At 46.8% G+C, this 16,395-nt stretch overlaps 1 protein-coding gene across 9 annotated transcripts in view; it reads left to right on the top strand.

Moving 5' to 3' along the window:
• Positions 1–16,395, top strand: part of tub (TUB bipartite transcription factor) — a 74,356-nt gene that overhangs the window by 32,862 nt on the left and 25,099 nt on the right. For 6 of the 9 annotated variants that reach the window (XM_064312704.1, XM_064312707.1, XM_064312703.1 and 3 more), the window contains exon 2: positions 14,822–14,873. In XM_064312704.1, coding sequence (XP_064168774.1) covers positions 14,822–14,873 — 52 coding nt within the window. Of the gene's footprint in view, positions 1–6,420; positions 7,695–14,821; positions 14,874–16,395 lie in introns of those variants that run through there. The other 3 variants (XM_064312706.1, XM_064312705.1, XM_064312710.1) reach the window with 3 other exon arrangements.

The raw sequence follows: 16,395 nt of genomic DNA, 5'->3' as shown, positions 1-16,395 counted from the left end.
CAAGGTGGAGAGAGGGGAGGACATTCCAGGAGCTGATAGATGAATGTGTTCTCTCGATCAGCACGGGAGCAAAGACATTCACCCCCCTCCCCCCCACCCCCAACTTCTTGGCCTCAGTGCCTTTTCATAAACAGCAGAGGTCAAAGGTCAGAGCCCAGGGAGTGTGATTGGCTGCTGCCTCACACTGTTGCGTGACCACAGTCACCGCTTCTGTGTGTAAACCAGAAACTTTTCTGTGAGCTCATGTGTTCCCCAAACTCCTCTTCTGTGTGTAAACCAGAAACTTTTCTGTGAGCTCATGTGTTCCCCAAACTCCTCTTCTGTGTACACTGCAGCAGTACGGTAAATATCAGTGTGTTCATATGCCGAGTCTCTGAACTGGCTGGTCAGTGTATTACCCACCACCCCCCCCGCCCACCCCCAAACCCGCCGGGACAACGTTGCACTGCTGTTTCCGGTTGCCTGACCTTTCAGAAGCCTGTGTGCTGGCAGCCTGCCGTCATGGTTTATGCATACGGCTGCCACTTAGGGGAGAGGTGCAAACGGGGGGGGGGGGGGGGGTGTTTGTTTTGGGGGGCCGTGTTGAGCCTTGCACGCCCCAATGTGACCCTGCTTCCTGGTTGCCATCACGACCCTGCAGCCAACAAATTGGGTTAAAATGAGTCTACCTGAGTTTACCTGCATAGTATGCCTTTAATACATGCATTCCTTGTGATCATTTCAGTAATTAGTGCATGTAAAGATTATTTTATGTGATGTAGTAAATGGCGGTTGATTGATAAATCAGCACGGTGATCAATAGGCCGATATTGAACTTACCAGCAGCAATTGGCAGTCAGGTTCACGCTTATTTTTTCAAGAGTTGAATCCAATTTTTCTGTGCTTCCACAAAACTGTCCCTAGGCAGCAATAAATGTTCTAAAGCCTTTGACCTTTAACCTTTTAAACCTTCTCTTTCTCGTTTTTCCCTCAGAGTAAAGTAATATAACGCTCACCGATGTGTCTTAATAACAGACTCACCTCTGAAAGTCACCTGAGCATCTGTCCTTCAGGAAGCGAGTTTGACGGAAACGTCACACCGTTGCACTTTAAATCAGGTTTATCCTGCAAATTTCTAGCCGTGTAATACGCTTTTATTGGACCAAGGAAATTTTAATGGGCTCCCTGCTGTCAATCATCATATTCCCTAGAGTGTCTGATAGGAATGGACAACCTTGGACAGAGACAGCTGCCATGCAGCTAACCATGCCTGTCGTTCTTCAGTTTCATAAAAGGGTAATTGCACCAGGCAAATGTAATCTGGGAAGCATCTTTTCCAGTTTCTGTGTGTGTTCCGGCAGTGTGAGAGGCTTGTCCGTTGGGATTAAAACACAGGATGTTATCCACTCATGCTGTAGGCGAATAGATGCTGAAATCTGGTCGTAGAATCCAAATCCGGCCCTGGTTTTCTTTTTCCCCAGGTAAATAACTAAACAATTAGTGCTCTTGATTGGCCAGACTGTGTTCTCAGCTGACTCCCAGATAAAGGGAGGGTGGAGAACCAGCAGCTCTTGGACCTTGTGGGCTGTGATTTGAGTATAAAAAAATCCCATAAACCCTCAGGCTTGTCTAAACCCGGAAGCGGTTAGTAATGGTATCGTTAGCTATGATACCCTTAGCATCATATCTGCAGGTGTTAATGATTGTGTCATTAGCATTGTGTCTGCAGACGTTAATGATGGTATCGTTAGCTCTGTGTTCGCAGATGCTAATGATGGTCTTGTTAGCATTGTGTATGCAGATGCTAATGATGGTCTTGTTAGCATTGTGTATGCAGATGCTAATGATGGCATTGTTAGCAGTGTGTCTGCAGATGCTAATGATGGTATCGTTAGCATTGTGTTTGCAGATGCTAATGATGGTCTTGTTAGCATTGTGTCTGCAGATGCTAATGATGGTATCGTTAGCATTGTGTCTGCAGATGCTAATGATGGTCTTGTTAGCATTGTGTCTGCAGATGCTAATGATGGTATCGTTAGCATTGTGTCTGCAGATGTTAATGACTGTGTCATTAGCATTGTGTTAGCCGATGATAATGATGGTATAATTCGCATTGTGTTAGCAGATGTTTGTTATGGTATCGTTAGCATTGTGTTCGCAGATGGATCTCGGTTGATATTTGCAGTACTTATTGTGGAGTCTGTGACATCGTTAGTTCCTTCACCAGCAGCCTGGCACAGTGGAAGGAGGGGGGGGGGGTATTTTTAGAGCTGTGAAAGTGCATCTCCTCCAGCTGCCTCTGACACCTCAATTCATATGAACCCCCCTGAACCCCACCCCCCACCCCCCCAGCCAGCCTGGAGGGTCTTTCTCCCTCCCTCTAGAATTCAAATTCAAACTCTGTAAATGTACTGCAACACAAATAACACACAATGCAACCAACAGTAGCAGAAGCAGCAACAGTTAATGTACATGTAAAAATATGCAGTGATGTAATAAAAGAGTGAAGAAAATAATAACAATAAATAAATAGATTTATCTCGCTATCTCTCTGTTTCTGTGACTCCTCGTGCTGCATATCACTCTGTGTGTGTCTTTTTCTCAAGTTTAGGGAATGTGATATTCTCCCTCTGACCATGGCTTTTATTTTGAAGGCTGGTGTCCCTGTGATATTGGTGCTGCTCTGTAAGGACAGGGTTCCCACTCGTTCTGGAAAACCTTGAAAACCTGGAAATTTATCGACTAGTTTTCCAGTCATGGAAAACACCTGGAAAATGAGAAAATCTACTGTATGTCCTGGAAATATTTGTGAGGTCCCGGAAAATTGTAGGCTAGGCTGTAAGTCAAGCTATTAAACAGTATATTTAGAGTTGAGATTACATATTTTTCTGTATTTTTCTGCACTTTTCTCATTTTTATTAGCTGCTGAGATTATACGGAAGCACAAAGTTTTGAATGGTTATGGTACTTGCACATTGCCCCCCATCCACCACCGGCTTTGGGCTACCATTGTCCATGTTTAATGTCTGTAAGTCTAAGTCATGGAAATTGTCCTTGAAAAGTCCTGGAAAATGATTTCCTAAAATGAGCGGGAACCCTGACACTGTGACATCACACTCCTTACATTCAGGCCACCTGAGGCTGTGCTGGGGTGGGTGGTTCGGTGTGGAGGTGTCCCTTGTGCTTCTCAAGTCCTGCAGCCACTGACGCAGTGCAGTGGCGATGCCCGGCGCAGTTTTCCAAACAGCTTGGCACCTTGAAAATGGGCTTTTCATTTGACATTCAGTGATGTGCTCAAGGTCATTGCCAGCTGTCCTTTCAACATGGAGGGGGGTCCTTCTGTAGCTTCCATTAAAATAATATCAGATTGTAATCGTGGTTACGGAAAACAACGATGTTAACGAAGATAGTGGAAAAAAAGTAGATAGTTAACTTGTAACTTTGCTCCAATGGCAACGTGAATGCAAATCACTCTTGTTATTTGCAGGGCTAATTTAAAAATCCATTATATAATGGCAATAAAAAAGAGCATAAAAGCCAGAGATAAGGGTGAGGGCTGGGATGGTAATTGCAGTAATGCAGATTTAAATGCAGCCGGCGCAACGGCAGAGTGGTTGTGTTAAGAGACTAATTAAATCTCCAGAAAAGCATTGTGACGCAAACTTTTTAATGCAGTCGGCCAGGAACCAAATGAGAGGCAGAGTTAAACAATATGATTGTTTTATTTTTGGTGGTTGCTATGCGTAACGGGGGGGGTGACAGCGGAGCGTCCGCGAATGACGCGCCGACCCCTTTGAGGGGGCCGACAGACCCCTACGTGTCACTTTGCGTGTGACTGAATCTGACAGGGTCTGTGCCCCCCCCCACACCCAAGCAGCGCTCATTCAAATCTATTCTATTTTATTTGTATAGCGCTTTTTTAAACAAAAATTTAACAGAGATATTGTCCACAGAGACTTGCTTTACAGAGGAAACGAAAAGGAAAACTGGGCAAAAATCAAACCTGAACCCCCAAATAGCAAAAAAAAAAAACTCCCCAGTGGGAAGAGAACACTGAAACTGAAATGGTGGCGAGTAAAAATTGCCCCCCCCCCCAGTGGGAAGAAATCTTGGCTGGAACCTGGCTGTAGAAGGGGAGTCCATTCCATTTGCTTGACAAAAAATGGTTGACAAAATGGCTGGAAGAATCACATCATTGTGTCCACTCCAGTCTCCATTCTGAGCCCTGAGTTTGGTTTGAGATAAAACCTGACTAATGCACCATGAATATAATTTATCACTGATGTCGCCTTTGCAAACTATGAGCTTCACACCCATTGGACGTGTAGCTGAAATAGATCTTCTTATAAATAGACAATATCTGTCAAAATGATTGAAAGTGGAATTATTAAAATGAAGTCAATTAAATATCAGGGCCTCACAGTCAGTCTTCACTTTCTAATCCCTTCTGAAAACTCATATTTTAAGACTTTTATTCTCTGTAATTGCTTTCTTATTTATCTTTTATCCTTGTTCCTTTTATTATACTGCCTTTTTTTACCAATTTATTTTCATTTCTCACTAGACTAATCCTGGCATGTTTTATTTTTTAAACTTGTATTGCACTGACTATTGGGGAAAGTACTTTTTCAACAGGTCTGATAAGCACTGTGTGAATAGATTATTATTATTATTATTATTATTATTATTATTATATTGTAGTGTGTAATATTTCAGTAGTCGGGGGGTGGTTCATAAATAGGTTGAGAATCGGCCGCCCAATGTGCTTTGTGAGATGGCCTGTGTATTTCCAATCTGACTTATACTCTTATACTTTATTCAGTATCTTATTTTTTTCCTCCTCGTTTATACTCACTTTCTGTTATATAAGGTTTGGCTGCAATGCTGATTTGACGTAATTAGTTAAGAACATCTTGTCTCAGACAGTGTCATTTGGACCATTAAGTGCCAAGGCAGTCGCTGACTCAGTTGCCATTATCTCTTTCTTAGGAATTTCTGAAGCTCTCGTGTTCTTCTGAAATATCTTACCTTTTATAAAGCTTGGCAGAACTGCATCGGACCAGACCGTGCGCATTCTGTTTAAACTGTGAAATACTCAAGTTTAGCTCCGTAAAAAGTTGATGTTACGTTATCTGTTTTCTCTAGTTGACTCATGGGTGATTAAAATGCACAGCATCCAAAAGCTATACGAGTCCATACTATTGTTCCTTGTTTCAGGGAGGCTATCCCGCTGAATCTCCCATCCTGCTGCCTCCATCGGGCCTTTTCCCGACCCTGTCCCAATCCTGTCTGAGATGAGAGTGCTGCTCGCGTCCCTGGGAGTGAGCAGCTGGAGTCTTAAATAACTGGCGGCCATGTTTTTACCTCAGCTGCACCTTCACCGTGTAGAGGAACGCAGCAAAGCCTCTCTCCTGTGCTGTGCCACCAGTTCTGGTGTTTTGATTGGGCAAACAGTTTAATAACCATAAAGGTTTTATCATACAAGGATTAAATTGGAACATCGTAAATTTTGATTGGTAAATGCAGTAATGGCTAGTGGAATGACTTCATTCACAAAATCAGGGCACGTTTTCATATGTATTCGGAGTCTGCCGTTTTATTGCTGTGAGCGTGTTGTCTCATGTTGTCCCGAAGCCCTCGTTGGAAACAGAATTAATATTTTCGAGAAATCAAACCTGGCTGGCTTAAATTCAACTTCCTGTATTTCGGTGTCCCATCCACTTCACTTCTAGACTTTGTTAATTTTTCAGTGTTTCTGTTGTGTATTCTCAAAAATACCACCCCCCCCCCTCCACACACACCAGTTATAGCAGTGGTGGGGTGGGTGTGGGGGGTATTAGCCTCACACTGTCGTTGTGTGTTAGCCTGTTCCGATTGCCTCTCCTGCTGTTGATTGAGCCATTTTTACTGCTTACACGTTAATATTGAGATTGGCAGCAGGAATTAAATCGAATAATCCTTTCCCGACTGTCTGCCGGCTAATTCTTTGAGGATACGGAAATTGTATTCGTCTTAATTTCTCAAAAGGTTGTTGCCTCTAATCAGAGCGTGGAGGACTCACGGAGACGTGTCCCGGAGACGTCGAGGGTGGAGGCTTTGTGTGCGAGAGGAGCGCGCCGAATCAAAGGCAATTAGCACCGCCGAGCACCGGCACATGCTAATCAACCGCGCGCTCCGAATAAATTAATACATCGCGGCTCTGAGAACACGTGCGAGGAGGAGGGATGTTCAGAAAAAAGAAAAAGAAAATAAAAACAAAACGAACGCCTTGAAATCAGAGGTCTGAGACGAGAACGGGAACAAAAAGCTAAAAAGCATCGCCTTCGAGGCCGCCTGCGAGACTTTAACTAGAGAGAGAGAGAGATGGAGAGGTCTGATAGAAAAGAGAGAGAGAGAGAGAGAGAGACAGATGACAGAACGGAGAGAGGTGGGGGAGAGAGAGAGAGAGAGGAAGAGGGAGAGACTAGAAGTGATCAAGAAACTAGAGCGATAGAAGGGAGAGGAGAGAGAGAGAGCAAGAGAGGACGCACACATGCGCACACATGCATGTACGCACACACGCACAGATAAGCACGCACACACACACACACAGCCAAGCACACACATACGCACGCACACACACACACAGATAAGCACGCACACACACACAGCCAAGCGTGCACATACGCACGCACGCACACACACTCGCACACGCACACACACATTCGCATACACGCACACACACACATACACACACACACACACACACACACACGCACACACACACACACTCAGAGGAAGAGGATAAAGGAGAGCGCGTGTTTTTCTGCACAGTGAGAGAGAGAGCAGGGTGAGGAAGTTGGGTCTGTTGTGCATACGCGTGAGTGCTCAGCGTCTCTCAGCCGGGATTGTGAGTCCCAGTTAAGAGGAGGCTGCACAGCTCCAAGGTGCTTCAGGAGCAGTGTTTGCGGAGAGGGAGAGAGAGGGAGCAACACAGGTTCTCCAAGAGAGAGGGAGCAACACCAAGGTTCTCCGAGAGAGAGAGGGAGCAACACCGGAGCTCTCAGAGAGAGAGAGGGAGCAACACCAAGGTTCTCCAAGAGAGAGGGAGCAACACCAAGGTTCTCCAAGAGAGAGGGAGCAACACCAAGGTTCTCCGAGAGAGAGAGGGAGCAACACCGGAGCTCTCAGAGAGAGAGAGGGAGCAACACCGGAGCTCTCAGAGAGAGGGAGCAACACCGGAGATCTCCGAGAGAGAGAGGGAGCAACACCGGAGATCTCCAAGAGAGAGAGGGAGCAACTCCAGAGCTCTCCGAGAGAGAGAGGGAGCAACACTGGGGTTCCCTGAGAGAGAGAGGGAGAAACACCACAGTTCTCTGAGAGAGAGAGGGAGCAACACCGGAGTTCTCTGAGAGTGAGAGAGAGGGAGCAAAACCGAGGTTCTCCTGGAAAGAGAGATAGGGAGCAACACCGGAGTTCTCCAGGAAAGAGGGAGACACTGGAGTTCTCCGGAAGAGAGAGAGAGACACCAAGGTTCTCCAGAAGAGAGGGAGAGACACCGGGACACTCGTGTTCGGCCGCCCCGCTGTCCCCCACAGGATGGCCTCGCTGGGTCTCTTCAGCGGCGTCCCCCCCCCTGCCCGTCTCGGCCACCGGCCGTCCCGCTGAACCCCCCCAAATCTAGAGCCGCACTCAGACATGAGCACCTGGCACAGCTCAGACTGGATACCCTACAGGTACGAGGGCCTGAGGGGGGGGTGTCAGGTAATGGGGGCTGGGCGGTATCAGGGCCAGGCTGGGGGGCATCTGTCTGCCGGGGCTGTTTTTTTTGAGACGGGGAGCTACCTGGGGTCGTGAGACAGTATTTGGGGGATACGGGCGAGTCTGCGATCTTCACTGGCTCTTTTATTGAGTCTTAAGTAGCGAAGGAGGAATGCGTTTCTCCTGTGGAACATTACAGGTAAACCTCTGTCTGTGGCGATCACTTCACATGGGTCTCGTCCACGATCTGAGTGTTTTTTTTGGTGTGCTGTGAGTTTTCTCTGAGATTTATTCCCTGGAAGCGGATGCCATTCATAACTCTGCCTTGTGTTCAGATGCTGACAAGATGTACAAAAATAGCCTCGGAAAAAAAAGATTGTGTTTCAGAATGTCAGGCGTTTGTTCACTTATGAACATGCAGTACAAACAAAGCAAGCAATCAATGAATCAATCGGGCTCATGGTGAGGGGGCTCATATGGGCCCATCAGTCCATCTGATCAGTTCAGGACGGGTTGTGGGGTCCTGGGGGTGGTGGGCAAGTAGGCAGCGGGGTGGGGAGGGGGGGGGGTTTGGGGGTGGTAGGCAGCATTTGGGGTGGTAGGCAGCAAGGGTACCAGGATGGGGTTTCAGGGTGGTAGACAGCAGGCTTGGGGGGTTTGGGGGTGGTAGGGGCGGGGTGGTGTAGCAGGCTTAGAGGTGACTCGGGGCTCAATGGGGAAGATACCCCATTGGTGGAATAGGGAAACAAGAAGAGGGAGTTGGGGAAGAGCTATGGACAGGAAACAAAGATACAGAGTGCGGATGACAGCATATAACCCCTACCAGGAGAGGAAAGATGCTCTTTATTTTTTGTCCATTGCAGATGTTGAAAGCTGCCTTCAGTTTTTGAATTTAACAAGCCTACCCTAACCCCCCTCCCTTAAGAAGTAACTGCTACGTAAAGACCTGTGTGCAAGTACTACTTTGTTTGTTTCCTTTTATGGTCCTTGTTCTTTTCTTTGGGTACAGCCAGGGTAGAGTAGGTGCATCATTCCGACTTAGAATTCCGGCCCAAGTGGTCAATGACGTCAGTATCATTTTGAGAACCAACCAGCCAGCATATTTCCTTAAGTGGAAAAAAGGTGTGTGTGTGTGTGTCTCTGCTCTCTGTGGCATTGTTGCCACTGCTGTTTCCGTGAGCAGCTCCATTGCCATGGTTGCAGTGCTACCTTTGCTCCCATTGGTTCCTGGTTGCCATAAGTTACAGAACTAGCTTGCCTCTTCCATTGGGGGGACAATGTCTGGAGAAGTGGCCGCCGCTTGTGGGGTGAAAGAAAGCAGCGTTGAAGCCAAGAGCCTTCAAGTGATTGGGTGGCTATTTCTGAGACCTCCCAGTGCATTCTGGGCTCTGTGTGTCTGTGGTGGGGAGGACTGGAGGTTCATTTGAACGCAACAGCCAATCAGAAACCATCATTCTACATAATGGCTTTTTTTTTTTCTTTTCCAATTACAGGAGATGACTGTGCTCCTTAGGGTTGATAGGAGATAATGAAAGTATTCCGGTTCTGGGAAAAAGGATCTCCTCAGTGTGGAGGCAGACACGCTCGGCTGTACGAGCGCATTTGCAAGGCATCGGGATCATGCCACGGGGATCTGGCCTCTTTGTGTTCCCTGCACGTTATCAGACTGGTGCTCGTCTGATGCAGTTCTGCTTTTGCAGGCTATTAAAAAATAGTCAAGAGTCATTTTTTAATTCGGTTTAATCTGATCAAAAATGTTGAGCCTTGTATTGTGTCAAAACTGCATGTGTTTGTCACCTCAACATATCCTTACGTTAAAATGTCTATATTATGCAAGTATTAATCATATATAATTAATATTATGTAAGAATGAATCGTATGGCATCATACTCATTCATGAGGATATTATTGATTGGCTTCTGTGGTTTTGCCTCTGCACCAAGCATCAGGCTGTGGATCTTGCAACTGTCACTATATTTAAGATTTTGTAAGTTTGTGCTTAAAACACCACTGCCGTTTTTATTACTGATCTATCAGTCAGTGGAATTCTACACTGCCTTTAACTGAAACAGGTTAAAATGGACATATGAAATAAATAATCTAAACCTAAAATAAAAGAAAAAACATGTCAATTGCATTAATAAATTGAATTAATAACTAAATAAGCATCGCACCCTGATGAAGGCTCTCTTGACTACATCTTTCTTGCTGACCCTTCCTCTTTCATATGAGTCTTTGTTACATCCTTGATTTTTAAAAAGCGGAGGAATTCTTGCTGTTTTTACTCGTAGCTGATATTGTGCTTAACTGCAGGTCATTTAAAGACGGGCATTTACAGTACATTTAAGCAGAATTTTGCACGAAAGCACATGGAATGAAACTATGTAAACAAAATACGATTATTAGATGTGATTAATCATTAAAAAGATTTTAAAATGTGGCGACAGCTTTTTTTTTGGATCGCTATTAAGGCTGAAAAGAGAGTGTAAAGTGTCCTGTAGATAAACCAGACTTTACAAAAAAAGGAAGTTGCATCTTTATAAGTGTTTTTATTGGGAGGTCATATCTCATAAACGTTTTTTATGCTCTCCGCCGCTCTCTTGCCATGGCAACAGACCCCCGAGCGTAAGCCTGCCGTCCGTTCTTTCAATGACAGAAGCACTACTTGATAAAGTATTGATGCGTGGCACTGAAATGCAGGCAGAATATCAGGGAGTGTGACTCAGAGTGGAGGGCATTATGACATTCGGCATATGCATCACGCTTTGCTTCCTGGTCTTTGTGAGTTTCAGTGAAGATGGTTCTGTCAGACACAGGGCTGGGCTGCTCCCTGCCCCGCTGCTGCCGACGTTTCAGCCGCGCTCCCCGTGTCGTGTGAGATGGGACGGAGCGGGTGCTGGGGTTTATTCGGGGGAACGGGGCCACTGCACACACTGTGTGCTCTGTGGTTCCTCTCTGCTTGAAGTGAAAATCGGCTACCATGTAAACTTTTGAATAATCTGTTTTTTTTTTCCCCTTTATGGCTGGGGATTGCCAGTGGTTGCTCTCTCTCAGTGTGATCCAGCGGAGCACACACACCCACACACTGACATGTGTGGGTGTCTGCCTTACAGCTAGGGGGCGCTGATGCAGCACAGTCTCGTGGAACCTCGTCCTCTGCTGCCGGGGAAGAAGCCAGACACTCCCCTGATCTCGAAGGCTCCCAGTCGTAGATAAGGAAGCGCAGACTCGAGCTAGCGGTGTGTGGCTGGGCCTAGCACGCGCTCGCTAAGAACATCGTCCCCAGCTGAACCGCTACGGGATGTCGCCGTCCGTGTCTCAGTAAAATGGGGTCTCAGGCTCTAATTATCAGCCTTTGAAAGGTAATTACACGGAGGCGTATTGATCATCCTCTGGCAGGATGTCCTTTTTTAGCCTTTGACCGAAATGATTGATGGTTTATCTGAGAATGAGCTGAGGATTAGCGCTCGTCTGAAAGCCTCTCTGCTCTCTGAAGTGTGATGTATTATTCAGGGGCTGTTGCCGCGCGCTGCGGCTCTTCCTCTGATTCCTCATTCTGCCTGGGGGAATATGAGAATACAGGCTGTGCCTGTGACCTCACAGCCTCCGCCTCTGACCTCACAGCCTCTGCCTTTGACCTCACATCCTCCGCCTCTGACCTCTCTGCCTCTGACCTCACAACCTTTGTCTGTGACCTCACAGCCTCTGCCTGTGATCTCACAGCCTTCGCCTGTGACCTCTCAGCCTCTGCCTCTGACCTCTCTGCCTCCGCCTGTGACCTCACAGCCTCTGCCTGTGACCTCACATCCTCCGCCTCTGACCTCTCTGCCTCTGACCTCACAACCCTTGTCTGTGACCTCACAGCCTCTGCATGTGATCTCACAGCCTCTGCCTGTGACCTCTCAGCCTCTGCCTCTGACCTCTCTGCCTCCGCATGTGACCTCACAGCCTCTGCCTCTGACCTCACAGCCTCTGCCTGTGATCTCACAGCCTCTGCCTCTGACGTCACAGGCCCTGCCTGTGACCTCACAGCCTCTGCTGTGGTGTGTGTCATGACAGATGGTATTAAAACATCTATCAAGAGGGTAGAATCTATTCCACTTTCTCACTCCCTGCAATGATCACTGGTCTCGCTTCTGCCTAGCTCTGCAGTGGTGGAACGACCTCCCCATTCCTCCACGAACCACTTAGTCACTGCCTGTTTTCCATCAAGGCCTTGAAAACACATCACTTCAGACTCCACCGTGACTAACATTCACACTACCCTTCCCTGCAGGCCTACCCACCAATCAAGTAGCACTTTCATGTAGCACTTGTAAATTGATCTCGATGATGTCGTTTTTTTATTGGGTCTAGTAGTAATTGTGCCTCACTTCTACTGTGTATAAAGATTTCACCACAGCCTTACTGTCTTAAGCCGCGTTTCCACCGCAGGAACTATACCCCGGAACTAGGAACCTTTTGAGGAACTCAGTGCGTTTCCACCGCAGGAACTAGGGTCTAAATTTAGTTCTGGGGGCTTTGTTTTACCCCCCAAAACGTTCCTGCTCGGGGGGTAGTACTTTCCGAAAGTACAGGAACCTTTTGGGTGGAGCTTGCAGCGCTGAACATTTCTGATTGGTCGAGTACTCGTAGCATTTGTGTTGTATTTATTTTCCGCCATTACCCGCCATGTTTGAAAATATGCAGCGGCAAACCAATTTATTTTCATAATAACTTCAAATCAAACTTGTATGTTATGCGGCGCAGTAGCCTACTTTTGGTTATAGCCTGTCAACGTCTTGGAATTATAACGTGTGCTCTTCTGTTCTTTTCTTGCTTTAGTATTCGTTTTATAAAATGCTAAGCATTCGTGCTGGGACAGCATATTACGTACTAAAACATTCAAACGGATTAATTCGGTTGCTGAATATTTTCTTCCGGATTTTCTTTGTTAGCCCGTTGTAATTGACTCAAAACGTTTGATACAGTTATGTGAGGTATGCGGTAGTTCTGCATAATTAACATTGGTGATACAGTACAAGCAAACTGGAAATCACCTTCCGCACTTTTTATCCGGGTAAAATAACAGGTTAATTCTAGTAATCTTCCCTTTAGCTTTTTCAGACTGCCGTAATTTTACTCAATTTTACTGCCATTTTTCAATTCCACGAAAAGACCAGGAAGACTATGGACTCATTTATGGTGCATGGTTCGCATCTGGAGGGCACACTTCGCTGCTCGGCTAGCAGTAACTTCGAAGGAAAGCAAACGGTGGCTGTACCACTACTAATTTACATTTTCACGCAAGTCCGAGTTTTCGTTCTATTCTTGTCATTTTGCGATTAGCCTATATGGAATTGACGACGAGAAAGTAATAAAACAGCAAATTGTTTACAACGTGTGCATGTTTTCTGCTGTTAATGAATGTGTTTGAGAGGATATATGAAAATCAATAAATACAAAAGTAACCATATATAGTCATTGTTGGTAACCCGTTGTATATACGTGGAATAAACCCCTCCGGGCTGTCCCGGTTATTAGAAAATAATGTAGGCTACTTCGGTGGTAGTATGGGGTTACAGAAGAAATAATATGACAGATGGACCGACGACAACGTCAGTGCGCTAATTTGCCTAATCTTCGCGGTACTTTAGACCCCGGTGGAAACGCAGACAACCATTGGCTGAAGGAACCTTTTAGTTCCTGGTAAAGTAGTTCCTGGGACTGAAAGTTCCGGGTAATTTTGGTGGAAACGTGGCTTTAGTTAGCCTGAGCACTTAGCCATAGCTTTACTGTGTGAACTAGACTTGGTGTTCATGGCTATGGATAACTGCTACTCCATGACAGAACTGGACTTTATCTGACCTGTGTTCTGTATTTGTTCCAATGGCCTTCAGTTGTTGTACATCACTTTGGATAAAAGCATCTGCCAATTAAATGTGACGCAATGGGCAGTAATCAGTTCTTTTTTGTCGCTGTTGTCATTTTTCCATTAATTATGATTCGGCAGCCTGAATGAGCTGCAGAGCGGAGGTAACTAGCACCTGGACTAAGAGGTGGGCAGAGCGGGAGGGGACGGGGGACGGGGGGGGGGTGAGGAAAGGTCAGATTCCCTGTGCCGCTGTGCAGGAGGACTCTTCCTTCTGCCCATATTATCCCGGAGACAAATGTGGTGGTGAATCATCTCACTCTGTCTGCAGTGTGCCAGCTTTCTGAATTATGTGGTCATTATGTGTTCTCTGGTTAAATATAGTGATCACATCTGAGAGATACGGTTATGTGTGAATGTTTAATGTGCCGAGCCTTTACTGAACGTCCAGTGAGCAGGGCTGTTACTGAACGTCCAATGGGCAGGGTTGTTACTGAATGTCGAATGAGGCGCTGCTGCTGACGGCACCAGTAGTGTCCAATGAGTAGCTGTTGCCAACAGCACCAGTAGTGTCCAATGTAGGGCTGTTGCCAACAGCACCAATAGCGTCCAATGGGAGGCTGTTTCTGATTGTCCAATGAGGGGCTGTTGCCGACAGCACCAGTAGTGTCCAATGAGAGGCTGTTGTTGATTGTCCAACGATTGTTCGTCCTGGGACCCAAAGGGAGGAACGTGTGAAGGAAGGTCGGTGCACAGGGAGGAACAGGCTCCCTTACAGCCCTCCTGCTGTCTGAATGAGGGCACCACCAGTGAGCTGCCGGGCTCTCTCTTACTCTCTCTCTCCCTTTCAGTTCAGCTCAGTGACTTTACTGCTGTTGCTGTCAGAGCCAAAGTGTACAGAAAACATGCAATAATGATGTATGAAATATTTATCTGCCAAACTGTCCTCTCACCCTCTCTTCTCCTATCTCTCCCTTTCTCTCTCTCCCTTCCTTTTTCTCTCTCTCTCTCTCTCCCTCTCCTCCTTTTCTCTCACCCCTCTCCATCTTTCTCTCCCTCTCTCTCTCCCTCTCCTCCTTTTCTCTCACCCCTCTCCATCTTTCTCTCCCTCTCTCTCTCCCTCTCCCCTCCTCTCTCTCTCTCCCTCTCTCTCTCTCCTCCTCTCTCCCCCCTCTCTCTCTCTCTCCCCCTCTCCCCCCATCTCTCTCTCCCTCTCTCTGTCTCCCTCCTCCTCTCTCCCTCTCTCTGCAGTGTTCTGGATGATGAGGGCGGTGCCCTTCGGCAGCAGAAGCTGGACAGGCAGGTGGGTGTGCTCATACGCTGGAGGGGGGAGGGGGGGTGATGTGGCTCCACCCCTGTCCTGAAATAACCCCCATCCCCCGTGCCCCACCTATGACTCAGACACAATCAGCGAATCAACTGAGAGAGAAAGAGGGACAGGGAGACGGGAGAGAGATGGATAGATAAAGAGTGAAATAGAGCGATAGACAGTGTAAGAGAGTTAGAGTGTGTGATAGACAGGCAGATAAACTGTCAGACAGACGGACAGACAGACAAACAGATTGATAGATAGATAAATAGACAGATAGATGGATAGACAGACAGACAGACAGACGTTGAGTGGGAAAGACAGCGTCTGCTCGCCTGGCCTCCCAGGACGTTGGACAGGAAGCCATCTGTCAGTCTGTAGAAACATCACATGCCGCAGTCCCACCAAAACAAAATAATCCCTCCTGACGGAGCTCCTCTGGTGTGGTGTGCCTGTAATAACCCTTGGAAGGGGGGGGGGGGGGGGGGTAGTCCTGGCTGTGTCTTGCACTGCACGTCTGAGCTGCTTTTTTTATTTTACATATACAAACTCACAAAAAATCTGAATGGCTGAAAAGAAACTAAACGTTTTAGAGTCGCCTAGTCTTTGATTTGAACCCAATAAAGATGCAGTGGCAGGACCTGAAAAGAGCAGTTGATGCTTGAAAACCTACCGATTTGTCTGAATTAAAGCAGTTCTGGAATAAAGAGTGGGCTAAAATTCCTCCACAGTGATGTGAAAGACTGATATCAAATTATAGGAAGCGTTTCATTGCAGCAAAAGGTGGTGCAACCAGCTATTACATTCAAGGGGGCAATTGCTTTTTTCACATGTGGGTGATATGGCTGTTTGATAACTTTTTTCTTTGAAATAAATGAAATAATAATTTTGAAAATGTGTTTTGTGTTCGCTCCGTTTCCCTTTGTCTGACACTACATTTTGTCTGAAGATCTGAAGCCATTCAGTGTGACAAATGTGTAATAACAGAGGAAGCCAGGGAAGGGGCAAATATATTTTTCACGGCACAGTTCATCGGGAAAATAAAAATCACGTTTTGCACAATAAACGGTTACTTGGCTCGGCTGTAATTAAAATGGCTCCTCTGATTTAAAAGGCATCTTTTTTTAAGCATTGTGTTTAAGAGAGCGGTGCAGCGATGCTGGTCTGGGGGGGGGGGGGGGGTTCACACCGTGGAATGTGTGACGGAGGTGCTGACGGAGACGCTGACGCAGGCTACCGCCGCGTGACTGCCCCCCCCCCACCCCCACCCCGTTTCTCGCCCATAGCGCCTTAGCGCCTTAGCACCTTAGCGCCGCGGCTGGTTTGTCTTAGCGAGACCGTTCTCTCCGGCGAAGCCGCTCCGCGCTTCTTCACACCTGGCGCTGTGATTGACAGGTGCCGGGATGGCGTGTAATTCACGGGCACATTGTCTGTCTTCCTTTTTCTTTGGGGGGAGGGTGGGGGGAGGAGTAGTGAGGCGGGGGTTGGGTAATATAGAGTGTGTGTGTGTGTGTGG

This window comes from Anguilla rostrata, chromosome 16 (assembly GCF_018555375.3).
Source record: "Anguilla rostrata isolate EN2019 chromosome 16, ASM1855537v3, whole genome shotgun sequence".
Classification (NCBI taxonomy): domain Eukaryota; kingdom Metazoa; phylum Chordata; class Actinopteri; order Anguilliformes; family Anguillidae; genus Anguilla; species Anguilla rostrata.
The sequence above is the reverse complement of the archived record's forward strand: the minus strand, read 5'-3'. Positions and strand labels throughout refer to the sequence as shown.